The 27,005-nt window shown below is 34.4% G+C and overlaps 1 protein-coding gene across 8 annotated transcripts in view; it reads right to left on the bottom strand.

The window, feature by feature from the left end:
* Positions 1 to 27,005, bottom strand: part of GALNT13 (polypeptide N-acetylgalactosaminyltransferase 13) — a 606,606-nt gene that overhangs the window by 204,303 nt on the left and 375,298 nt on the right. For 6 of the 8 annotated variants that reach the window (XM_074399672.1, XM_074399674.1, XM_003921971.4 and 3 more), the window contains 2 exons: positions 20,577 to 20,747; positions 7,871 to 7,988 (listed from right to left, as the gene is read on the bottom strand). In XM_074399672.1, coding sequence (XP_074255773.1) covers positions 7,871 to 7,988; positions 20,577 to 20,747 — 289 coding nt within the window. The remainder of the gene's footprint in view (positions 1 to 7,870; positions 7,989 to 20,576; positions 20,748 to 27,005) is intronic. The other 2 variants (XM_039469839.2, XM_074399675.1) reach the window with 1 other exon arrangement.

Below are 27,005 nucleotides of genomic sequence, written 5' to 3' on the forward strand. Positions count from 1 at the left end.
CCACCTCACCCTCTCTTCCCTCTCCACCCCCTGCTGTCTTTCACTTACCCCCCTCCCCAACTTCCTCTCCCTGAGTCCACCTGTTCTCGTTGTTCAACATCCACCTATGAGTGAGAACATATGGTGTTCGGCTTTCTGTTCTTGTGTCAGTTTGCTGAGATTGATGGTTTCTAGATTCACCCAAGTCCCTACAAAGGACACAAACTCATTGCTTTTTTATGGCTGCATAGTATTCCATGGTGTATATGCACCACATTTTCTTTGTCCAGTCTATCATTGATGGGCATTTGGGTTGGTTCCAGGGTACACAGGGCTGCAATGAATATATGTGTGCATGTGTCTTTAGAGTAAAACAATTATAGTTCTTTAGGTATATGCCCAGTAAGGGGATTGCTGGGTCAAATGGAATTTCTATTTCTAGATCCGTGAGAAATTGCTATACTGTCTTTCACAGTGGTTGAACTAATTTACACTCCCACAAACTGTGTAAGTGTTTCTATTTTTCCACATCCTCTCCAGCATCTGTTGTCTCCAGATTTTTTAATGATCACCATTCTAACTGGCATGAGATATCTCAGTGTGGTTTTGATTTGCATTTCTCTAATGAACAGTGGTGATGAGCATTTTTTTATGTGTTTGTTGGCCTCATGTATGTCTTCTTTTCAAAAGTGTCTGTTCATATCCTTCACCCAGTTTTGAATGAGCTATTTTTTTCTTGCATATCTGTTTTAGTTCTTTGTAGATTCTGGATATTAGCCCTTTGTCAGATGGGTAGATTGCAAAAATTTTTTCCCATTCTGTTGGTTGCTGATTCGCTCTAATGATTTTTTTTTTTTTTTTCTATACAGAAGCTCTGAAGTTTAATTATATCCCATTTGTCTATTTTGGCTTTTACGGCCATTGCTTTTGGTGTTTTAGTCATAAAGTCCTTGCCTATGCCTATGTTCTGGATGGTTTTGTCTGTTTTCTTCTAGTGTTTTTATAGTGTTAGGTTTTATGTTTAAATCTTGGATCTGTCTAGAGTTAATTTTAGTGTAAGGTGACAGGTAGGGGTCCAGTTTCTGCTTTCTGCACATTGCTAGCCAGTTTTCTCAACACCATTTATTAAACATGGAGTCCTTTCCCCATTGATTGTTTTTGCCAAGTTTGTCAAAGATCAGATGATTGTAGATGTGTGGTGTTTCTTCTGGGGTCTCTGTTCTGTTCCATTGGTCTATGTCTCTGTTTTGGTACCAGTACCATGCTATTTTGATTACTGTAGCCTTGTAGGATAGTTTGAAGTCTGGCGCTGTGATGCCTCCAGCTTTGTTCTTTTTGCTTAGGATTGCCTTGGCTATGTGGGGTCCTTTGTGATTCCACATGAAGTTTAAAGTGTTTTTTTTTTTTGTTGTTTGTTTTTTTTTACATCTTTATTTCTGCCTTTATTTCATTGTTTATCCAGTCGACATTCAGAAGCAAGTTGTTCAGTTTCCAAGTGGTTGTGCCGGTTTGAGTGTGTTTCTTGATCCTGAGTTCTAGTCTGATTGTGCTGTGGTCTGATAGAATGTTTGTTATGATTTCCGTTCTTTTGTATTTGCTGAGGAGTGATTTACTTCCAATGATGTGGTCAATTTTAGAGTAAGAGCCATGTGGTGCTGAGAATATTCTGTGGATTTGGGGTGGATCATTCTGTGTACGTCTATTAGATCTGCTTGATCCCGGTCTGCATTCAAGTCCTGGATATCATTGTTAATTTTCTGTCTTGTTGATCCATCTAATATTGACAGTGAAGTGTTGAAGTCTCCCACTACTATTCTATGAGAGTCTAAATCTTGTTTTAGGTCATTAAGAACTTGCTTTATGTACCTGGGTTCTCTAGTGTTGAGGGTGTATATATTTAAAATAGGTCAGCTCTTCCTGTTGGATTGATCCTTTTACCATTATGTAGTGTCCTTCTTTGTCTCTTTTCATCTTTGCTGGTTTGAAGTCCATTTTATCAGAGACTAAGATTGCAACCCCTGCTTTTTTTTTATTCTCCATTTCCTTGGTAAATCTTCTTCCATCCCTTTATTTTGAGTATACATGTGTCTTTGTATGTGAGATGGGTTTCCTGAATACAGCACACTGATGGGTTCTGACTTTTTATCCTGTTTGCCAGTCTGTGTCTTTTGATTGGGGCGTTTAGCATTTACATTCAATGTTAGTCCTCTTATGTGTGAATCTGATCCTGCCATTTTGTTACTGTCTGGTTTTCTTTCCCATTAGTTGACTCATTTTCTTCATTGCATTTTTGGTCTTTGCCCACTGGTTTGTTTTTGCAGTTACTGGTACTTGTTCCTTTCCGTGCTTAGTGTTTCTTTCAGGAGCTCTTGTATGGCAGGTCTGGTGGTAACAGAATCTCTCATTGTTTGTTGGTAAAGGATTTTATTTTTCCTTCACTTAGGAAGCTTAGTTTGGCTGGATATGAGATTCTGGGTTGAAACTTCTTTCTTTAAGGATGTTGAATATTGGCCCACACTCTCTTCTGGCTTGTAGGGTTCCTGCTGAGAGATCTGCCATGAGTCTGATTGGCTTCCCTCTGTGAATGATCTGACCTTTCTCTCTGGCTGCCCTTAGCATTTTTTCCTTCATTTAAACCCTGGTGAATCTGACGGTTATGTGCCTTGGGGTTGCTGTTCTTGAGAAATATCTTTGTGGAGTACTCTGTATTTCTGGAATTTGAAGTTTGGACTGCCTTGCTAGGCTTGAGAAGTTCTCCTGGATAATATCCTGGAGCATGTTTTCCAGCTTGGGTTTATTCTCCCCAACATATTCAGGTACACCTGTCAAGTGTAGATTAGGTCTTTTCACATAATCCCATATTTCTTGGAGGCTTTGTTCATTTCTTTTCACTTTTTTCTCTTGTCTTGCCTTCTCTTTTTATTTCATTGAGTTGATCTTCAGTATCTATATCCTTTCTTCTGCTTTATCGATTTGGCTATTAAAACTTGTGTTTGCTTCACATAGTTCTCGTGCTGTGTTTCTCAACTCCATCAAGTCGTTTATGTTCTTCTCTAAGCTGGTTATTCTAGTTAGCATTTTGTCTACCCTTTTTTCATGGCTTTTGGTTTCTTTGCATTGAGTTAGAACGTGTTCTGTTAGCTCAGAAAAGTTTATTATCCACCTTCTGAAACCTGTTTCTGTCAATTCATCACACTCCTCAGTCCAGTTGTGATCCTTTGTTATTGAGGAGTTGTGATTCCTTGAAGGAGAAGAAGTGTTCTGGTCTTTGATGGTTTCACCATTTTTTTTGCTGGTTTTTTTTTTTTTTTTTTTTTTTTTTTTCTTTTTTCCATTTTTGTGGATTTTCCTGGCTGTGGTGTCAGGGAGCTGCTTGGTGAGGTTGCTTGTCTGCCTGTGGAGGCACTACTGGGTTTCTAGGGACTCCTTCAGGTTACTAGGGAAGCTTCCTGTATCTTCTTTGTTTTTACTGGGAGATTAGGCCAGCCTCTTCTGCTGACCTATAGGCACTGCTGGGTTTTCAAGAATATGGTCCTGTTGCTAAGCAGGCTTCCTGTGTTTTTTGTTAAAACATGTAGCCCGGTCCCACCCCTCTAGTGGTGGGTTGTGCCCTTCCTCCACTGTGCTGGATCATTCAGGGTTCATCTCAGACTGTGGCAGTGGCTGTGCAACCCAATAGATTAGAGCTTCAGCACTCTGGGGTTTGTAGGGGAGGGTAGGGACCCACCCAGCCACACCTGGCTATCTCCCCCTTTCAGCTTCTTCTCTCTCCAGTCATGGGGTAGGGGTTCACCTGATACATTTTCTTATGACTCATACTTTTGGTGTCATGTCTAAGAAATATTTGTCTAATCAATGATCACACAAGTTCTTCTCCTATGTTTTCTTTTTCAATTTTATATTTTTACATTTTGAATTAATATTTATATGGTATAAGTTATGGATTGGAGTTGTTTTCCCCCCACACACAGATATTCAGTTGTTCTAGTAATTCTTACTGAAAAAATATTCTTTCTCTACTAAACAGCCTTTGCATATTTCTTAGAAATCAGTTGTCCATACATGTGTGAGTTTATTTCCAGATTTTCAGTTTTGTTCTTCTGTCTTTAATCAATAACACTCTTGATTATTAATAATCTGTCAATCAATAACTGTCAATAATCAGCCAATAATCAATAGTCTGTCAATAATCAATAACAGTCTTGATTATTATAGCCTTACAATAAATTTTAAAATCCCATTTTGTTAATTCTCTTTTTTCTTTATTAATGTATTTTTGGCAATTATACATACCTTTTTATATCTATATGGATTTTAGAATCAACCCGTCAATTTCTACTAGACGAAGTAAGTTTTATTTACTATTGCATATCAATATAGATTCAATGCAATAGTAAGTAAATAAAATATACATAACTATTATTTTGAATGTATGCTAATATGCAATAGTAAGTAAATACAATACATTTGCTACTGCAGTGAATCTATATTGATATGAGGAAGAATTTTCATATTAATACCATATTGAGTCTACTAACTCTTAATAAATAATGGAATTTCTCTTCATTTGGGTATCCCTTAATTTGTTAGTAATATACCGGATTTTTTTAGCATACCAGTCTTTCACATCTTTTGTCAGATTTATCAATTTTTCATATTTTTAAAATTATTTTACATAAGATTAAATATCAGTTTTCTGCTGTTTTTTTGCTAGTGTATAGAAATACATTTGACTTTTATACATTGTTCTTATATTCTACAACCTTGATAAGAAGACTGACTTGTTTTTTAGATTCCATTGGATTTTGTAGAGAATCTTGTCTTCTGAAATTATAGTCTTAATTTTTCCTTCCTAATATGGATGGCTTAATTTATTCTTTTTACCTTATTGTTGTGCCTAAAACATCCAGTATAATATTAAGTAGATTAAGTAAGAGACAACATTTTTATTTATTCCTGATCTTACAGGGAAAAGTATAATCATCTTTTTACAGTTGAATTTACATTTGCCTATGCTCACATGACAGAGACAAAAAAAAAATCTCACACATAAATATATAAAAGAAATTATCATATTTTCTTTTCAATAACACACATCTCTGTCATAGTAATGTAGTTCTTTGAGAGTAAAGAAGCATGCTTGGCCGGGCTCGGTGGCTCAAGCCTGTAATCCCAGCACTTTGGGAGGCTGAGGCGGGTGGATCACGAGGTCAAGAGATCGAGACCATCCTGGTCAACATGGTGAAACCCCGTCTCTACTAAAAATACAAAAAATTAGCTGGGCATGGTGGCACGCGCCTGTAATCCCAGCTACTCAGGAGGCTGAGGCAGGAGAATTGCCTGAAGCCAGGAGGCAGAGGTTGCGGTGAGCCGAGATTGTGCCATTGCACTCCAGCCTGGGTAACAAGAGCGAGACTCTGTCTCCAAAAAAAAAAAAAAAAAAAGAAGCATGCTTTACTCATCTTTGTAGACTCAGCACCTGGAAACATCACTTGCTCAATGTATATTTGTTGTGTAATAATTGGGCTGGATATTAGATTCAAATTCTCTGATTATAAATGCTCAACACATTCTCATTAAGTCATGAAATGAATCTAAAGAGAGTTGAGGGATCTCAATCTTTTGCTAATGCATTATTCTAATATTTTTCCTTACTCAATATATTCCTCAGCTACAGTACAGTCTACTAAGCAAACATACTCATGTCACAGAGAAGAAACTAAAACATAAGAGTCTAATAAAAAGCAAAATGCCTATTTCTTTCTATAAAGTCATATGGAAACTAGTGATAACATATTTTAAAATACTTGATATTGTTTTAAAAGTCACTGATAATATTTTATTTCATAGTAACCCTAACAACCAATTACAGAAAACCTCCTGTGTCACTTTTGAGGGATCTGATTATTCTTACAACCCCTAGCTACATTCCTTCTGTACCCCTGGTATCTGCATCACCTATCATATCCTCAAGTCTTCGTTTTTAATACATTTATACCTGTTACATTTCCTGATCAGGTCCTCCTCCTTTATCATATTATTCCACTAAATTCTTTCTGAAATCTACTTTCAGTAAGTTAAAGAACATTCCTCCAATCTGGGACATATGAGATAAGAGTAAGAGGAATCCACTGGCAGAAAATCAGGCTTAACAGGGAGGGAGAAAAGAGGTGAATTCGAATTTTAGGAAGATAAGAGAAAGGGAGCAAGAGAATCCCATATAGTAGCAGTATTTCTGTGCTGATTTTATTTCTTATGTAACCACAGCATAGCACCCAAAGAATATTAGTTAATGAATGAATTATCTCACTTTTACATCTAAAAATAGAAGCAAATTGTTTTTAAACTTTTGAATATACTGATTTTCTTTTGTTTTCTTTTTCTTTTCTATTTTCACTGTCAGCACTATACCAGGTAATAATTTTGAGTTCTCAAATGTCCTCAAAACTTTTCCAAAGGTTTACAGGACCTGAAGGCAAGAAGAAATTCCTGAGTTTGGTTTGGCAAGTTTCATAACAATATGAACATATAAGCAAATGCAAAAATAATACAATTCTGTTAACTAAGGTTTGTCTCAGACATCTGGCTATAAGGAAAGTTTGCAGGCAAAATAATATAACTAGGCCATCCCAGTGATTTTAAAATAATATATCCAAGATCCACTGAATTCTATGGCAGAGAAATTCAAGGTAACTCATTCTCAAATTTTAACATTTTCTTACACAACATCACACATATTTATGTTATGAAAATGAAAAACAAACTTTACTTTTGAAATGAGAAATTGAAAGGCATAATGTTTAAACTTCATAAATATATGTAAACTCTAATAAATTTATTGTACAAATATTTTGGGAAAATGATGTAATATTTCATATATTTTACACTGAAGCTGGGCATGGCGACTCATACCTGTAATCCCAACACTTTGGGAGGCACAGGCGGGTGGATAGTTTGAGCCCACGAATTTGGCACCACACTGGGCAACATGGCGAAACTATGTCTCTACAAAAAATAAAAAATTAGCCAGGTGTGATGTGCACCTGTGGTCCCAGCCTCTAGGGAGGCTAAGGTGGGAGGATCCCTGAGCCCTGGAGGTCTAGGCTGCAGTGAGCCCTGATTGTGCCACTGTGCCACTCAAGCCTGGGTGATGGAGTGAGACTCTGTCTCAAAACAACAACAAACACATAGAAATAGTTTACACTGAATTCTAGGTAGAAAAAAAGCAATAGTATTATGTGTAATTTGAGAAAACCACTATGTTAGTGCTTATCAATTTCTTAGCATGAAAGCATACTTATGTGTCCACATTAAAATTTTAAAATATAACAACATATTATTTAAAATATTATTAAACATTTCCTAATAACCTATTTGTAAAGACTTATTCCTTAATTTTTTTTTTTTGCTAGGAAGGACATTTATTAAATGAATTAGCTTTATTAAAACTGATTTATCAAACAATAATGTCAGTAGAAATACTCATACTACTTGCAGAATTATCCAAATTCCTTTGACCACAGTTCATTCTTAACATTTTCTGAGAACAATCTCAGGTAGTAGTTGCAAATGCAGATTACATAAATACTTCCAAGTTTTAGTTCAAAAACACAGAGTGATTTTATAGAGCAACATTTTATTAATCAATAAAAACTCTTCTTTATTTCAGCAGTTTAAAGCCCTAATGTATTTTTTACTGCAAATAAAAACATTATTTTTGAAAATAAAAATTATCTATAATTTTCCATTTAACATATGTATTAAGATGACCAATTGATCAATAATTTGCATCCCTTAGCAAAAATGATTTGACAGTAAATTACTGTGTCTGGTATGTGCATGCTACAGCATAGTATGTTCAGCATCAAAAAATAAAATAAAATGCAATTACCCTAAAAGACATTTCAAGATTCTCTCCACCCCAGATATCCATTCCTGCATCGTAAGTTCCTATCTCTTCAAAGTAGTTTCTGTCAATAGAAAATAGGCCACCAGCCATAGTAGGGGTCCTAGTTGAAAAAAAAAAAACAAAAAGAAAAGAATATATTTTGAAAACAATGTGTGGAGTTTAATGAGACTATAGCACATATTTTTGAGACATTCTAAATATTAAAAATAATCTCAAACTAGAAACAAAGTCCAGATGTAAGAAGTTTTAAAATTAATAGATATCTTTTTTTTTTTTTTTACATTTTCTGTAAAACTCAAATTAGTTTTTGTTTGTCTCATGGGTGATCAAATAGATCCGTGGAAGTAACACTGGCCATGGAAGACTGGGACTTCTATATTCCCTCTGAAAAGCATAGTGAGGAGAGGTTTCTGCCCTTTGCACTGTCCTTAAAGTGGTTAGCTGGTCATGAAACTACCAGTTGTGAACTTAGGTCATATGACTATAAATCTTTTTATATAAACTCTAGAAACCTGTGGACATGGTTTCACTTTGAAAAGATCCATAACCTGTTTAAATATGAAAAAAGTAAGTGCTATAAAATGTTTATAAGAAATAAGTACGTAGTGATAGTCACAAAGGTTTTGTTTAATCATAAGAACTTTACATCTAATTGTTTATTCTCTCTTTACTAATTAAAATGATAGAATTAGTCATCTAATTCTATGGGATTTATTTTTAGAAGGACATTTGGAAGGGATTCTAAAACTTTTTCCTAGGAATAAATACCTTTTGGTCTCACATTCAAAATTCCTCTATAGGAGCTGAGGAGTTTGATGTTAAGTTTTTAAAAGATAAATTAATTGTTTATTTAAAAGAAGAATTACAATGTTAATGAGTAAGCTGCACAAGTCTTTCTATATACAAGCAGTATAAATGTAAAGGTTAAAAAGAAGACTGTAGTTTACCACAAATAGATCCATACTGTCAATGATGACTTTTGAATGTTAGTTGTAATATAGTGGTTTGCAACCTTAAAAGCACAATGGCAGCACTTGAGTCACCTTCACAAAAAAGATGGGCATGCTTAAGTACCAGCCTCCACAGATTTAGATTTAATTGGCTTGGGGTAGTGCCTGACTTTGGTATTATGTAGTTTCTATGTAATTCTAACGTACTGCCAAGGGTGAGAAACTGCTATAGAAACTTACTGAAATACTCATCTAAGTAGTCTGTGAGGCTGTTAAATACCCAGTGTTTTGCTTTTGTCAAAACTGTATTCTCCTCTGCCAAAGGTTATGCTCATGTTTTAATTAAACAGAATTGTTCATTGAAAAACCACCAAATAATATTGTACTTGGACGTCTACCATATTGCAAAGTTCTCTCTTTCTCCCAGTGCTCTCACAGTTTTATGCCCAGGTAATTAACTATCCATCAGTTGGAGTAGCAGAGCCTTGCTTAGTCTCAGAGCTATTTTATTACTTTTTGTCTTGCTGGGTTCCTATCATGAACAGTATCATTGACCTTCTGAGGTATAATGAGAAACACCAACAAAGCTAAACAGATGGTAATTAGGAAGTAGCCATGACCCTCACCTGATAGGGGTTTTGGAACTCTATGGCAATAACTATATTAGGTATTACAGTGCTGGAGAGTATTTGATAAAATTAGGAACCAAAATTGCTGCAATTATCCTATCATAATGCATCCAAATGTTTAAGATTGATAAGTGATGCATTTTTAATGATCAGTTCAGACTGCCTATCTACTTACCTACTTACTGATAAAGTACTGGCACATTTTAATTTAAATAACATGTATTGAATTTCATCTTACAGTTGGTCATCCTTATATGTGAGAAATTTATAAGTGGCTAATAATAAATTATGCTTAATAGTTTATTTTTTATACTGTTGAGAATGACTCAAATAACTTTTACTTGTGCTTGAAAATAATAAAAATAATAAGATAAAATTACAATTCTTCAAGTAATTCCTGTATTTTCTGAAGACAGATACTCCTGGACAGGTTGTGTGTGTATGTGTGTGTGTTTGCAATATCAGCTAGCTCTCTCAGGTTGGAGACTGTGCCTTTTAATATTTAATACCTATCGCCATAGCCAATGTTATGCAATACATTCTGTTCTAAGTTAACTACTCTGTAATATGCTTAATAAAATATTTACATATGCCCATGTGTACCTTAAGTATTCAGAGCATCTAGAAAATGAAAAACCTTGATTATAGTGAAATTAGCTGAAATTATTTGCTTTTCAAGATTGTGTCTATACAATGTCAAATCAAACAACTAATTTAATCAATTGAACCTGAGGGGAACAGTCAGCTCCGTGGCTGTGACCACTACCCACCACACATAGTAAGCAGGAAAGATGAACGAGTTAACAGAAGCAAAGCACTTAACGCAGTATCCAACACACAATCAATAGTTAATAAGGTTAGGTAATTTATCTTTGTTGTTGTTATTGATGTTAATCATTTAAGCAAAATCCTTGCTGTCCTTCACTTAATTTGGGCTCCTCTCTCTATAAATACCCCCACTTTAGGTTTCAAAACCATTTGGAACTACCTCATATTTAAGATGTGGACAGAAATCTGCCTCAGAGTATAACTTTTTACTCTTTAACCCCTCCCATTTTCATAGGAAGTCACTTTTTATCCTTCATTGGTGATTCTGGTTCCTTAATCTATAGTCTCACATTAATAACACCCATCAGGAATTCCTTCTTGCCTTCTCACAGTCATTTCCAGGGCTCTCTCATGTCAGCAAAACACTAGCTTAGGAAGCTTAGTTCTCTGAGCTTGCTTTTCTGCAGTTTCCAATTATCTCTCTCTCTCTTTTTTCTTCAATGTTGGTGGCTGGGTGAATTTACCTTTCACTTCATTTACTTCTGCCATTAAGGCACTGGAAAAGTAATAAGATGTGGTTAACTGGTTATAGGACAAGTCTACATTACTGATTCTCTGCTTAATTCACAAACTGCTAACTGTTTATTTGTTCACAAACTTAATTCACAAATTGCTCTGTTTATTTGTTCACCTCTCTTATTGTTAACTTTTTTTTTTTTTTTTTCTTTTGAGACAGGGTCTCACTCTGATGCCCAGGCTAGAGTAGTGCAGTGGTACAATCACAGCTCCCTGCAGCCTCAACTTCCCAGGCTCAGGTGATTCTCCCACTTCAGCCTCCAGAGTAGCTGGGACTATAGGTATGCACCACCATGCTGAGCTATCTTTTGGAATTTTTTTGTAGAGACAGGGTTTTGCTAGGTTGCTCAGGCTGACCTTGAACTCCTGAGCTCAAATGACCTGCCTACTCGACCGCACAAAATGCTGGGATTACAGGTGTTAGTCACCACACCTGGCCTGAGTCTTTTCCAAAAGTTTTGAACTCCTCTCAACAACCAGGGGATCAAGGTAATGCATGACATCTAAATTCTCTCAATCATGAAATCTAAACTCCTTCAATCTCTAGCTCAGTGTGTTTAAAAACGTGTCTTCCTCATGGCCTTGTCTTTTCTCTTGTCTCATAGAAAATAATATCTCCTTTCCTCTTACTGTGGCCTAGCATTCACCCTTGTCATTTCAACAGGCTCTCTCATGACTACTCTTTCAGGTCCTTGCTCATTGACTATTAACATTTATGTTTTATGCCTTTGATTTCTAGATTGTTCTCTTGAGCTTACAAACCTGCGAACAAAGTTCTATCCTAAACCAGAAAAAATTTTCATTCCATCTTACTACTCTTTTAAACTAGGGACATATATTTCCTATTCCCTTCACTGGTAACCTTCTTGAAAGGTTACTTTCTACAGACTCCCTTAACAACTTCTGACCTTCTAACTAGAAGGTATTCCTGCTCCCACTTCTACAATAACTTCTTTTTGAAAGGTCCCCATTGATTCTGAACTCCAATAACCTGTCCTTAACTTATCCTTTGAAACCATGTAGCACAATTCATCAGTCTTCTGCTTGAAATTATTTTCATTTCTAGCTCCCATTGCATGATTCTGTAGAGGTTTTCCTTCTGCGAATTTGACTGTTAATTTTATGATCCTTATTGATAACCGCCTTCCTCTCCTTTTTCCTTGCTATCAGAATTTGGATAAGCTCTTAGTTTCACATCTATCATGTAAATGCAATTTGCCATTATAATATTATTTTGTGGATATATGCATTTAGTAATTTTTTCTTTCATCTGAAATGTATCCTCCTAAGGGTCTCTCAGGGCCACTTTTCTCTTTCTATGCTCTTTGCCTGGGTATGATAAGATCATTCATCACATACCTTTCTATGGTTGACTCCTAATATGTGTTTTCATACCTGTTTTCTCTGCATAAGTTGTGCTTTTGCAGTTCCTCACTAGATGTTTCCTTTAAAAAATTCCTTTGACTCTGTTCAGTATGTATATCATAGACCTGAGAATTTGGTATCCATCTGCTTCTGTTTTAATGTCTTTAATTTCCTTCCACTCTCTTAGTATAAAATTTAAAAAAACACACTTTTTGTGTGTAATTCAATTATTTCCGAAATACTTCTACTTTTTTTTCTGAAGTATTTTTGACTCATCTCTGTTATAATAGTGACTCTACTTTTAGTCTTCAATGTCTAACTGTCTTCAATGTCTGGTAATAATGAGATCTTCTTAGATGCTAAGATGCTTAGATGCTAAGAGGATCTGGATGGCTCTAGATTCTTCTGCTTCTGAAATTTATCCTAGAAACCATAGCCAGATTAATTTCTCTAAATCAATGCTTCTCTAAAAATGTAAACCAGATGTTCAAAAATCTATGTTAAGGAAACAAATTCTAGCTTCTTATTCTGGCATCAGTAATCTGGCATCACCCAATGAGCTTCTCCCAACCCTTTTTAACTATTTTTCTGCAGTAAAGTGTTTAGCTGTTACTGGTAAATGCTTTACATTTTTGTACCTTGGTACATTTGTTCACATCCATTAGTCACCTGGATTTTTCTTTGAAAACTCCCCTTGTATATTCAAACTTGGTTATTCTTAGGCTAATACACATGTTATATACTCTAGGCAGCCTGCATTCAACACCAGTGCCCTGTCTCCCTGCTCCCTCAATCAAGACATATATTCTTCCCCTTCCACCTTCTTCTATAGCCCCTTATCTCTGTCTATCTCAAGGCACTGGCCAATTCTTATCGTATATAGTATTATATTTAAATCTGTGTACATTTCGCCACTTCTGTAAGCATACTCAGTAAATTGGCTTAATAGCATTAGACTATTAATAGATATTTACTGAATAAATAACATAAACAAAAGAGCAATGTATTCCTGTAGCCACAGAACAATCTATTTGAAAGTTAAAATTATCTGTAATATTATTTCTAAGATTCCAAAAATATTTTTTGCTCATACCTGCTAAATTGACGAGTAACAAAGGTAATTTCACTAATTCCAAGATATTTAAAGGCTCTATCATCTAACAGCAGTTTTAGAGGTTGAGATTGATAGTATTTTATTTATTTAGTTGGTTATATTTTAAGATTGGGCCTTACTATATTATGCAAGCTAATCTCAAGGTCTTGGCCTCCAGCAATCTCCCTGACTCAGCTAGGATTACAGGTACATGCCTCAGCACCCAGTTTCTATTAGTGTTTTAGAATTTAAGATATAAAGCTTTATAACTATGTGAAATAGTAAAGGTCTCAAAAAAGTATGCATTTGACCTGGAAAAATACTGAAGTTTTTCACCAGAATTTGGTGAATCGACAGAAATTGTGGCAGAATACTTTTAATTATTCAATCATGCTAAAATGTAATGCCTGTATTTTCACCAAGAAGACAATATATTTCATATTGTCACACCAAGAAGACAATATTTTTCATATATGGTATAGAGAGAGGTAAGGCAACCCTAACAGGCAGCCAAATTTAGTTGTTAGAAGTCTGGACTTAGTAGCTAGATCGAGTTTAAACACCAACTTCAAAGTGTTTGACTGTCAGTAAGTCACTTAAACTCTGTGCCTCAGTTTCATCACCTATAAAATGTGGATCATGTGAGCTAATATACGTAATAGTCTTGAAACAATACCAGCACAAAGTTAATAGTATACATTTTAGATAATATCTATCAAAAAAGGGAAAAACATCTGTGTTTACCAAGATTATAATTTGCTTCATTTTTATTGTTTTCAAGGTCCAATTTATTTTTAGAATTGTAATATTTCAGAGTTCTAAAATCCCTACAGATTTGGTCAAAAAAGGTAGTCGGAATGTGTTTAAGTGACTTGTTCAAAGACCTCTAACTAGTTGGTAGCACGGTTAAAAAAAAGCCTGCCTTCCTTCTTGCCTTCCTTCTTTCCTTCCTTTCAACTACTAATCTCTCCATTCATCCATATACCTTATGCAGAAAAAGATTCTGGGTAGTTAATCAGAAACACATTTTTTTCCGATTTCAAGCTCCATGTTTATGTACCCTGTTTTCCTGTGAATTTTTACACTGCCCTTCAGAAACAAATTATCTTAAAGTTCTTGAAACATCATTCCTTCTCACTAATTTTTTTCTTTTGATACATTAGGATTCTGTTTAATCTTACTTGGTAAATAATCAAGGTCCTTGGAGAAAATCTCCAAAGAATGTTTGAGAGACTACAGCTCAGTTCTAGGCTATTATTTATAATGTTCAAATAACACAATATCTAAATTGTTAGTATTTAGATTGGCACTAATTACATTTTCCATAGATTATAAATTGTTAAAGATAAGTAATAAAAATGAGTTATTTTTACATTTACAAATATGAAGCACGAATAGCTGAAATATTCACATACAGCTGATTTTTTAAAAAAATTATAAAATCTAATGGCTTTGTTACGTTAACCATTTTGCAGTTTAGGAACCAAAAGGAAATGAAATCCTGAGTTTCTCTCCTTTCTTCCTTTTACTATGCACTATAACCAAAATAGAAAGCAGAGGAAATAGAAGGGAAGCAGAGGCACAAATACTCTTCTATCAGAGTGATGAATAATTAAGTGTTGAAGTAATTAAAGATTTTAAAGCTAAAAAATGGGAAGTTTGGTGAATACTACACACTATTACAATCACCTGAACCTACATTTGAGTATGAAGATGTGGCTTTTTGTGGAGAAGAAACTGTTACTTTAAGAGTTTATGTTGGCTTAGGTGCTGGGCAAGGAAGCTTACTAAAATCCTGCAGAGTCTATGAAACACTATCTCAGTGTTATTTTTAAGGAATAAGAAAAATATAATGTTCCTCTTAGTATGGGCAAATGATTTGTTTTGCTGCCAAAGAACCTACTTACCACAAGCATGGGAATCAATATCTTAACCTGCACTTAAAGAGCTATATTTCCAATAAAAGTGTAGTTATTTTTCTAAGTCCTTTTTAATAATTCCTAGGACCTGATAAAACCCTAAGCTTCCAAAAGCATGTACAGTAATTGGTGCAAATGTTAATCTTTCATTGTACTTTCATTTCATGCTTTAGGGGGATCAAAATAAACAATGGGGCTAGCTGGGACTAATATATTTAATAATCTTAAAATATTTTGGTTAATATGATAAAATTATTCAGTATATAAATAGAGTATTTAACATACCACTCTAAAAATTTTTTTATTCTACCCTAGTTTTCTTCTCATCCCAACAGGCTGTAAGAAAATGTTGCAAATATCCCCTAAACTATAATAGAAAGTAATATAATATAAATTTACCTTTTTCATAGAATATAGATTCAAACATTTTTATTGGAGGGATGAATTTTTTAATTAATCAACAGACATTAAATTTTAATAAGAGTAAGCAAAGATGTTGACTAATTGAGCATTCCAAAGTTAATTCTTTCCTTCAGTCTTTGTTCTGCTCACAATGTTGACCTTTCCCTGTGCTGTTGTTTTCATATCTTTTATTGCATAGAAGTTCTTTAAAGGTTTTGGTAGTATCTACTTCTGTTTCTTTTTTCCAATCCAAACGTATCTTATGATTGTATTGAAAAAAATCTAAAATAATCTGATAAAAATTAAGGAAATTAGTTACTGTTAAATATATAAAATTTTGTCTTATATTTGTATAAGATTTCATAGAGTAATACTTGTGTTTTCAGTTTATTATACTAACTAGTGAAATTATAAATTGGAAGCAGCGATAATATTTTTGGGGAGGAATTAAATTGGCAGGAGATATCAGGAATATTAAAACAAATTTCATGTGGTTCAACTGCATAATTCTAAAGTGAACACTTCATATGCAAAAACTAGATACAGAAAAAATAATTGATAAAAAAATAAACTTCAAACTCTTGATGAACTTTAGTCACATACAAAAAATAGGGGAACAACCTAAGTCATTAAAACATTTGCAGACATTAAAACCTACGTGGGGAAAAATATTAACGGCATAGAAAAATATTGATACTATATGAACTTTCACATTGTAGAGAAATTGATAGAAATGCCTTGGAAGAAAATGCAACCAAATTCTAAAAGGGATGGCTTACTGGTGTTCTTCTTTATCCTTTTAGGTACTTGTCACATTTATTTTGCAATATATATGTTACATCATCAGAGATAAATTTAAAATCTAATTCATGTCAAGGACATTGCTCATTTCAATATTTTATAACACTTCATGAGTTAAGCAAGGCAGGGAGAATAATTTTCCATTTTATAGCTGAGAAGACTAGGTAATTTCCCAATTGGAGGAGCTTGAAATAAAATCAGATCCTCCAAAGCTAGCTTCAATGCTGCTTCTATGATCACACTACAATGATAGAAGAGATAATATATATGAACATTCTATGAGTTTTTCATTATAAAATACAATTATAATCAGAGACAATAATTTACTTGATTTATTTGATCTTCATAAACTCTTAATTCTAATTAAGTGAAAAATTGAGATCAGGTGAATGCTACTAAAAAAATTATAAAATCAAGTAAAATAGGTCTGAAATAAAAACCAGTAACATCTATGTTTATTGCTATATTAGAATTATAAGAACATCTAAAACTCTTGTTTTACTTTAGAAATACATTCAACATGGCACTTGAAGTAAAAATGAAGGCAGTCATATTAATAATATTAATGGTGATTGCATGTAGAAGAGTCCGTAAGATGTGAAGGGTTAAAAAAAAGTTAAATTTACTTAGAAATTACCAGTAGGTTTTTAATTTAAAAAATCTATTTTAGTCAGTGTGAAATTAAAGTGGAAATAAATATCTTTATAATTATTTAATGAGATTCACTTACAGGGCATAATTAAAGACTAAAGCCATCAATAAGACTTAAGCCAGGCTCATTTCTAGAGGTCCACATCACTTTAGTAGTAGATATATTCCTGTACACCCACACTTGGTCCACTTACAATAGACTCCTGCCCTCATCCAGCATACCTGCAGCCAGTGCCAGAGTGAGCAACTTTACAGGAGAGGTTGCCTTACCTATGTTTGTACGTATGGAACTTGGCATAGTGCCTAACAGTTTGTATGCATGTGTTTTTGTGTATGAAATCAAACTTATTTCAGTAGCCTAAACCAGATCACCTCCAATTTGTATGTGTTACAAAAAATGCATAATTCATTCCCAAATTAATTAAATGATTTAGAGGATTATTTGCAGTATCACGTATCTTTGCTACTACTTGCCTATTCCATTAGGTAATGTATATGCATAGTTAAACAGGGGTGATATGCTTGATGTGTTTCAAACCCAGTCATTTCCTAGGCAGTAACCTCTAAGACCAGGGTCAAAACGTCCAAAGATTATAGTCAGATAAAGTTAATTACATAAAGTGGATTTGTTACAATAAATATATTTTCTCCCTTTTGTTGAGACACAGGTACAGAGAAATATTTCTTCAAGTTCAAGAATAATGACAAATGGCAAATGACCCTCAGCCTCCGAGTCAGGGACATAATTAGAAGGAGTTGTGGAGTTTGGGATAAGCTTTAATTCCATTTCTATGTGGGCAATTTCTACTAAATTCCACTGATAGTGCCAGGTAAGAATCCCGGGCCATTACAGTAAGATCTTCTAACTTATTAGTAGCGGGAAATTCAGATTTTTATTTAAAACATCTCATTTTTAAAGTGTTGGTAATTTTTGAAAAGTAAAACACTTCTACAGAGCATATTTCACATAAAAGCTTGTAGTTTTATGACTTCAGTTTAAAAAAGTACTATTTGTTGCACACATAATTGAAATATTTTTGAAAAGTCATATAATTTGGCTATTAAATGTCAAGGAAAGTTTACTGATTAAATAAAACTATATATTAAGAATTATGTATATTATTCCATGGTTACAATAAGAAAAACAACAAGTATTTCACAAACTCCATTTATTATGAAAATGAAAAAACCAAAGCCCAGAAGTTGGCAAGAGAAAAATAAGAATAACCGTGTTAAACTTTATTTTAAATGTGGTATAACTGATTTTGGTCACAAGTTCAACTTCACTTTCAATGTAAGTAGATGCATGATTGTATTTCTAAATGATGACTAGCCAATTATAGTGACTACAAAGTTCTGTCATAACTGACATTTTTAATGAAGCATTCCACTACGAAAATTAAAATTTCAGCTTCATTTTCATCACTTTAGCTATTTAGAATTCTGTTAATCAAGTAGGAAAAAATTGTCTTCAACACCTAGAATGATTTATCTGTTTGTATGACTGTGAGAAAAATGATCACATCTTCAAGTAATAGATTATAAGTTGGAAGCAAGTTCACATTACAGCTATGCTGATGAAAATTACCTGCAGGCTGTTAAAACAGAGCCCATGAATTAACCTTTTGCCATAAAAATCTAGAAACTTCAGAAAAGACTGAGGTTTCTCTGTTTCTCTTGCTTCAGCTTCCTCAGCATGTTATGAAATAAAATGATGTGCAGTTACTGAAGAAAACAAAATATATGGAGAGTTTATCAGTTCTCATGTTACTGCAATACAACCACATAAATTATGGTTAAAATATAGCAAGTTAGATGATTCATCTTTTGTTTTATTTAATAAAAGGTAAGTAATAATGATTGATTTCTACATAGATGTTTATTTTATGAATGAGATCAGTAGTTTCTTAATATGAATATGGGCTACCTCTTAGTTATCTTCCTTTTGATTCTGTGAGAACATAAATAAAGCATGTCTTTTTTAAAGCCAATTTTTTTAATGAGTATAAACATGCTTACTTATAAACAGCATTTTCAAAAAATAAACATTAAGTGTATTGGTCAAGCATTCTGATAGATTTCACTTGGAAGCTGAAGTTTAAAAATCAGCTAACACTAAATGAAAACAATTTGGGAAAATATGATTTCTAATAAATGATGGTAACATGAGCCACTATATTTTCTCAGGTTTTTAAAGGTAAGTATAAATAAGACTTGGTGAATTTGAAGATTATAAAAGACTTAAGACTAATAAGTTACATTTTAAATATTGGCGTGATAACTTACATGGCTTTATACAAATGTTAGAAGTCACATTTTATTTTTCTCTTTGATGTAATAGATCTCTTTAAGAAGTTAATTTCTATAATATTTAATTGTTCAGTAGCAAATGCCTTTAGCCATTCTCTACCATTAGCCAATTTTTAGAGTTTAATTTCAATTAATTCATTATATAATTAAGTGGGTGATAATAGATAAGTCATTTCTTCAGTAGGTCATCAGACATTCTTATTCAGATCATGGATTTTATATACAGGAAGTCTTCACTTAATGCTGTTGCAGCTTTAAGTGAAATGACAAAAAAAAGGTCCTCAAGTAACATCCCTTAGTTCAATGTCCTTTCACTGTAAGATACATGACAGTGTTTTCTGGTATTTTACTTAAAGTTGCAGTTTCCAAAAACTTGTCCACAGTGCTAAGTAAGGACTTAAATATATGGTTTTAGAATGTTAGGGTGTTTCTCTCATGTTCCAAAGGAAGGGTGATTTGCCAAATTCATCTTTAAAGAACTAAACTAGTGAATGCTTCCCAAAGTATTTTTCAGGAAACCGATTTTCAGTTTCAGGTAAGAAGTCCACAATGTGTTTAAGTAGGAAGATGATGATAGGTTGTTTTTTTTTTTTTTTTTTTTTGGCAATAAAGTGGGTGATGCTTATACAGACAGAGATGTATATATTTTTTATTACAAGTAAGCCCATATGTTACTAATCAATATTCCAACTTAAGTAGTATTTAAAGTATTTTGGGGCAATAAACCCTTCATAATTTTGAATACATTAAAATTTTACAAATGGATCTATGAAGTCTATAAGGAAGATAGCTTTTTAAACATGGTATATTTAGAATATTAGCCAAAATATTTTTGGCTATTTCAGTGTTGAGAACATTTCTATTATAAACCATATAATTTAAAGTAAGACACACATTTATTTGAAGTGTCAAGGCTAGCACATTTCTGTCATGTAGCAAATTCACAATAAATATATTTTGAATATAAGAATACATAAAGCTTCAAAAGATATTTAGCATTTTTGCCAATACTTAATGTTTTCCTATACTAATTTAAACTAGATTTAACATTGCCACTGATTTTAATATGACCATATAAAGGGTCATTGTGTGTGTGTGTGTGTGTGTGTGTGTGTGTGTGTGTGTGTGTAATAATGAGGATATGACTAAAAAGAACAGAAATCTACAATATTCCTTAGTTTTTATGGGAATCTATATAATCTTCAAGAGATATGAGCTACATACCTGACAGGTAATGTTCTGTCTCCTTTCCTCCTGTCCATTTCTCTTTGGGGAACAGGATACCAGCGGAAATTCAGTTTCCAGTTAAAACCCCCATAAGTCATGTCTGACCCAGCCATATATTCAAAGGTATCATCACTAATCACATCAATGATAGGGCAGACAACCGTTTTCCTGCCAAGAAATTAAACCCAATTTATAGACACATGATAATTAAAGTGTTATATTATCGTCTTAAAACTGATTATAACTGATATAGCTGATAAGTATTTTGTTACTTTAATATGTCTTTAGCTTCATTTTATCCTATTAGTCCATGGAATTATTTCATTTGAATATATATTCCTTACAGTTTATGCTATCATTTGAAATCTAATCAAATACACTAATTGACCTTCACGTTTATTTCCAAATGCATTCTAAGTACTAACTTAGCAAGATATGCACGGTCAATTTTTCATAAAACCTCCACCCACAGCATGATTAGTAGAGCTGCTCTGAGATTATGCTTCATTTTAGCTACAACACTTTGAAAAGCAATAGCATTCAGGGAGGGAAAAAGGAATGACGGCAAATTAGATCTGGTAATTAACATTTCAAGTAGGGTAGGTTAGTTTAGAGTGTTCTGGGACCATCTTCATGGAGAAAACACATACTAGGAAAAACCAAAAAATCAACAAAGAGTAACAATAAAAATCATAATCTGTCAGTATATGTTTCCTATGAAAAATGATTTGACATTATTTCTAAGTGAAATGTCCTAAAATTAAGGGTTACATTTATAATCCAGATGATATCTTCTAATTATAATTTAGAAGTGAATTTTTCTGAGACATGACAATTTCTGAGTGAAATGTCCTCAATATATTTATAATCTAGATGATATCTTAAGATAGGGAAAGTTAAACAACTTCAATCTCTGGTGTTTTATCCCATTTTTTTTTCTTTCTTTTTGAGATGGAGCCTTGCTCTGTCTCCCAGGCTGGAGTTCAATGGTGTGATCTCAGCTCAGTGCAACCTCTGCCTTCCAGAGTCATTCTCCAGCCTCCTGAGTAGCTGAGAACACAGGCGCCCTTTTGTATTTTTAGCAGAGACGGAATTTCACGATGCTGGCAAGGTTGATCTTGAACTCCTGACCTCAGGTGATCTGCCAGCCTTGGCCTCCCAAAATGCTGGGATTATAGGCGTCAGCCACTGCTCCCAGCCTACCCCATTTTTCTTAAAGTAAGAGCCAAAAGTTGGCATTTTTAATGGTAGCTTCCTAGGGTAGAAAATTGCATTTGGGAAAATCATTAGGTACTCTTTTAATCCATGTTGTGCCTTGTCTAATTATTGACCTAACCCTTACTTATGTATTTCGTTATGGGACCCACCTTCTGTGATTTCCACAAGCAAATGTTCAGGTCTACCCAAATTGTATTAGTTGTAGCTAATTCTGAAGACCAGAATTAGTTTCATATTTGATAGAAGGTAAGTATACAAATAGGCATCTGAATCATCCCTAGATATGCAAGGCACACAAAAGTCCGTTATTTAGTCTTGTTTTGTAACACCAGTTTCACCAATACTTATTTTCAATTGAGTCTTAGATTCCACACAATTGGCCAGAGCCTCTACTTAGCTGCAATCAATAAGATTTCTCTAGCCTTGGAAAAGCTTCTTGGTGACTCTGCACCCAACAAAATCAGTATTTTATACTCACTTTCTTTATTAGATTTAATGATTTAACTGGTGGGGAGAAGTAGTTAGGTTTAAAAACCTTGAACAGACTTTATTAAAACCTTGAACAGATTTTATCTACTTAAGGCAACTTTAAAATGTATAAGCAGGACAAGATAATAGGGTTCATCATATACTGATACAGTGTAATCATGTTGTTAGATTAAAAAAAATAGCCTATGCATGATCATATTGAAACATTCAAAACTCACTGAGTTGTATATGAAAAGTGTGTTAAAAAATGTATACCAAAAATTGCCAGGAAATGCATTTTTAAGCTCATTTTACTTTGCCAGTCTTATGTTCTGTGAGTACTGTACAATACACTGAGTGGAAAAATGTTATTAGCCATGTACAACACTCTGTGGACTAAAAGGTTCCTACAGCTTTCTTCAACTGCTATGGCTCATTTTACTGAGAGCTTCCACCCATCTTCCTGGCAAGTACCAAATTGGCTGGATTAGCTCAGACTAAGTAGCTCCTATCTTGAATGTCTAACTAAAAATGTAAATTCTAGAGGTACTTTCCTACTGTAGACAAAATGACTATGCAAGTAAGGTGTTATGTTATATCAGATAGCATTCAATGTTAGTTATCTTCATTAGGCGTTTAGAAATTATACTCTTTTATAATCAGTATTTATAAATACTTGTACTTCATTCACAGCATCAACAATAGAAGGAACTGCAGGTATGTGTAAGGATTCTTAATTTCTATAATTGTTATTTATTCAATTTTCCAGATTTCAAAATATGTACATGTAAGGTGACAATATTGTTGAAATGATTAAATGTATTCTTATAGCTGTGCTCTTATGTTTCTTTTTTAATTGTAATTTTATTTCAGTGCTCTGTGTGTGTGCACATGTGTGTGCATTTTTAAGACATTCCAGGTGAATTTGCACTAGACTGACTCAGAGTCCTGGTGTAGTATACAGAACACTGGCGAAGGATTGGAAAGAGCTAAATTCCTGTTCCCAGCAATTCCGATGACTGGGGTAAGCTGGTTGTTACCTTCTTTGTTCCTCCCTATTATGAGTTATAGATAAGAATATCTATAGTACCTACCTCAGAGGGTAGTTATGAGAACAAAAAAAGGTGCTTTGGAAATGTGCTTTATAACACAATGATAGTATTTCAGATTATATTTATTGCCTTCAACTAAAAATTAATTTAACATTTTTATTATTTGAATGGATTTACTATTTCTTAATCAAATACCTACGTCCAGGATGAATACACCAGTCTTATTTATCAAATAAGTGGGAAAACTTACTTTTTTTTTTTAAATTGCATTTTAGGTTTTGGGGTACATGTGAAGAACATGCAAGATTGTTGCATAGGTAAACACATGGCAGTGTGGTTTGCTGCCTTCCTTCCCCTCGCCTGTATCTGTCATTCCTCCCCATGCTATCTCTTCCCATCTCCCCACCACCCATCCCTCCCCATTTCCCCCCAACGGACCCCAGTGTGTAGTGCTCCCCACAATGTGTCCACGAGTTCTCATTGTTCAACACCCGCCTATGAGTGAGAACATGTGGTATTTGATTTTCTGCTCCTGTCAGTTTGCTGAGAATGACGGTTTCCAGGTTCATCCATGTCCCTACAAAGGACACAAATTCATCATTTTTGATGGCCGCGTAATATTCCATGGTGTATATGTACCACATTTTCCCTATCCAGTCTATCATCGATGGACATTTGGGTTGGTTCCAGGTCTTTGCTATTGTAAACAGTGCTGCAATGAACATTCGTGTGCATGTGTCCTTATAGCAGAATGCTTTATAATCCTCTGGATATATACCCAGTAATGGGATTGCTGGGTCAAATGCGATTTCTATTTTTAGGTCCTTGAGGAATCGCCACACTGTCTTCCACAATGGTCGAATTAATTTACACTCCCACCAAGAGTGTAAAAGTGTTCCTATTTCTCCACATCCTCTCCAGCATCTGTTGTCTCCAGATTTTTTAATGATCGCCATTCTAACTGGTGTGAGATGGTATCTCAATGTGGTTTTGATTTGCATTTCTCTAATGACATGTGATGAGCATTTTTTCACGTTTGCTGGCCTCCTGTATGTCTTCTTTTGTAAAATGTCTGTTCATATCCTTTGCCCATTTTTGAATGGGCTTGTTTGTCTTTTTTCTTGTAGATCTGTTTTAGTTCTTTGTAAATTCTGGATATCAGCCCCTTTGTCAGATGGGTAGACGGCAAAAATTTTTTCCCATTCTGTTGGTTGCCGATTCACTCTACTGACTGTTTCTTTTGCTGTGCAGAAGCTGTGGAATTTGGTTAGGTCCCATTTGTCTATTTTGGCTTTTGTTGCCATTGTTTTTGGCGTTTTGGTCATGAAGTCCTTGCCTACGCCTATGTCCTGAATGGTTTTGCCTAGATTTTCTTCTAGGGATTTTATGGTGCTAGGTCTGATGTTTAAGTCTTTAATCCATCTGGAGTTAATTTTGGTGTAAGGTGTCAGGAAGGGGTCCTGTTTCTGCTTTCTGCACATGGCTAGCCAGTTTTCCCAACACCATTTATTAAATAGGGAATCCTTTCCCCATTGCTTGTTTTTGTCAGGTTTGTCGAAGATCAGATGGTTGTGGGTATGTTGTATTTCCTCTGAGGCCTCTGTTCTGTTCCATTGGTCTATATCTCTGTTTTGGTACCAGTACCATGCTGTTTTGATTACTGTAGCCTTGGAGTACAGTTTGAAGTCCGGTAGTGTGATGCCTCCTGCTTTGTATTTTTTGCTTAGAATTGACTTGGCTATGCGGGCTCTCTTTTCCTTCCATATGAAGTTTAAGGTGTTTTTTTTTTTTTTTTTTTTTTTCAGTTCTGTGAAGAAGGTCATTGGTAGCTTGATGGGAATAGCGTTGAATTTGTAAATTACTTTGGGCAGTATGGCCATTTTCACGATGTTCATTCTTCTAACCATGAACATGGAATGTTTCTCCATCTGTTTGTGTCCTCTCTTATTTCTTTGAGCAGTGGCTTGTAGTTCTCCTTGAAGAGGTCCTTTACGTTCCTTGTTAGTTGTATTCCTAGGTATTTTATTGTCTTTGTAGCAATTGTGAATGGCAGTTCGTTCTTGATTTGGCTCTCTTTAAGTCTGTTACTGGTGTATAGGAAGGCTTGTGATTTTTGCACGTTGATTTTGTATCCTGAGACTTTGCTGAAGTTGTTTTTCAGTTTCAGGAGATTTTGGGCTGAGACATAGGTCTTGTAGATATACAATCATGTCATCTGCAAATAGAGACAATTTGATTTCCTCCTTTTCTATTTGAATACCCTTTATTTCTTTTTCTTGCCTGATTGCTCTGGCTAGAACTTCCAGTACTATATTGAATAGGAGTGGTAAGAAAGGGCATCCTTGTCTAGTGCCAGATTTCAAAGGGAATGCTTCCAGTTTTTGCCCATTCATTATGATATTGGCTATTGGTTTGTCATAAATAGCTTTTATTATTTTGAGATACGTTCCATCAATACCTAGTTTATTGAAGGTTTTTAGCATAAAGGGCTGTTGAATTTTGTCAAAGGCCTTCTCTGCATCAATTGAGATAATCATGTGGTTTTTGTCTTTGGTTCTGTTTATGTGGTGAATTACGTTTATAGACTTGTGAATGTTGAACAAGCCTGCATCCCTGGGATGAATCCTGCCTGATCATGGTGGATAAGCTTTTCGATATGCTGTTGCAATCGGCTTGCCAGTATTTTATTAAAGATTTTTGCATCTATGTTCATCATGGATATTGGCCTGAAGTTTTCTTTTCTTGTTGAGTCTGTGCCGGGTTTTGGTATCAGGATGATGTTTGTCTCATAAAATGATTTGGGAAGGATTCCCTCTTTTTGGATTGTCTGGAATAGTTTCAGAAGGAATCATACCAGCTCCTCTTTGTATGTCTGGTAGAATTCGGCTGTGAACCCATCTGGACCTGGGCTTTTTTTGGGTGGTAGGCTCTTTATTGCTGCCTCGACTTCAGACCTTGTTATTGGTCTATTCAGGGTTTTGCCTTCTTCCTGGTTTAGGCTTGAGAGGATGCAGGTGTCCAGGAATTTATCCATTTCTTCCAGGTTTACTAGTATATGTGCATAGAGTTGTTTGTAATAATCTCTGATGATGGTTTGGATTTCTGTGGAATCTGTGGTGATATCCCGTTTATCGTTTTTTATTGCATCAATTTGGTTATTCTCTTTTCTTTTTTATTAATCTGGCTAGTGGTTTGTCTATTTTGTTGATCTTTTCAAAAAACCAGCTCCTGGATTTATTGATTTTTTGAAGAGTTTTTTGTGTGTCTATTTCCTTCAGTTCTGCTCTGATCTTAGTTATTTCCTGTATTCTGCTAGGTTTTGAGATTTTTGTTCTTGCTCCTCTAGCTCTTTCAATTTTGATGATAGGGTGTCAATTTCAGATCTCTCCTTTCTTCTCATTTGGGTGCTCATTGCTATATTATTTTCCTCTAGAGACTGCTTTAAATGTGTCCCAGAGATTCTGGTATGTTGTGTCTTCCTTCTTGTTGGTTTCAAAGAACATCTTTATTTCTGCTTTCATTTCATTGTTTATCCAGTCAACATTCAAAAGCAAGTTGTTCAGTTTCCATGAAGCTGTGCGGTTCAGAGTTAGTTTCTGCATTCTGAGTTCTAACTTGATTGCACTGTGGTCTGAGAGACTGTTTGTTATGATTTCTGTTCTTTTGCATTTGCTGAGGAGTGATTTAT

The sequence above is a fragment of the Saimiri boliviensis genome, chromosome 5 (assembly GCF_048565385.1).
Source record: "Saimiri boliviensis isolate mSaiBol1 chromosome 5, mSaiBol1.pri, whole genome shotgun sequence".
Taxonomy (NCBI): domain Eukaryota; kingdom Metazoa; phylum Chordata; class Mammalia; order Primates; family Cebidae; genus Saimiri; species Saimiri boliviensis.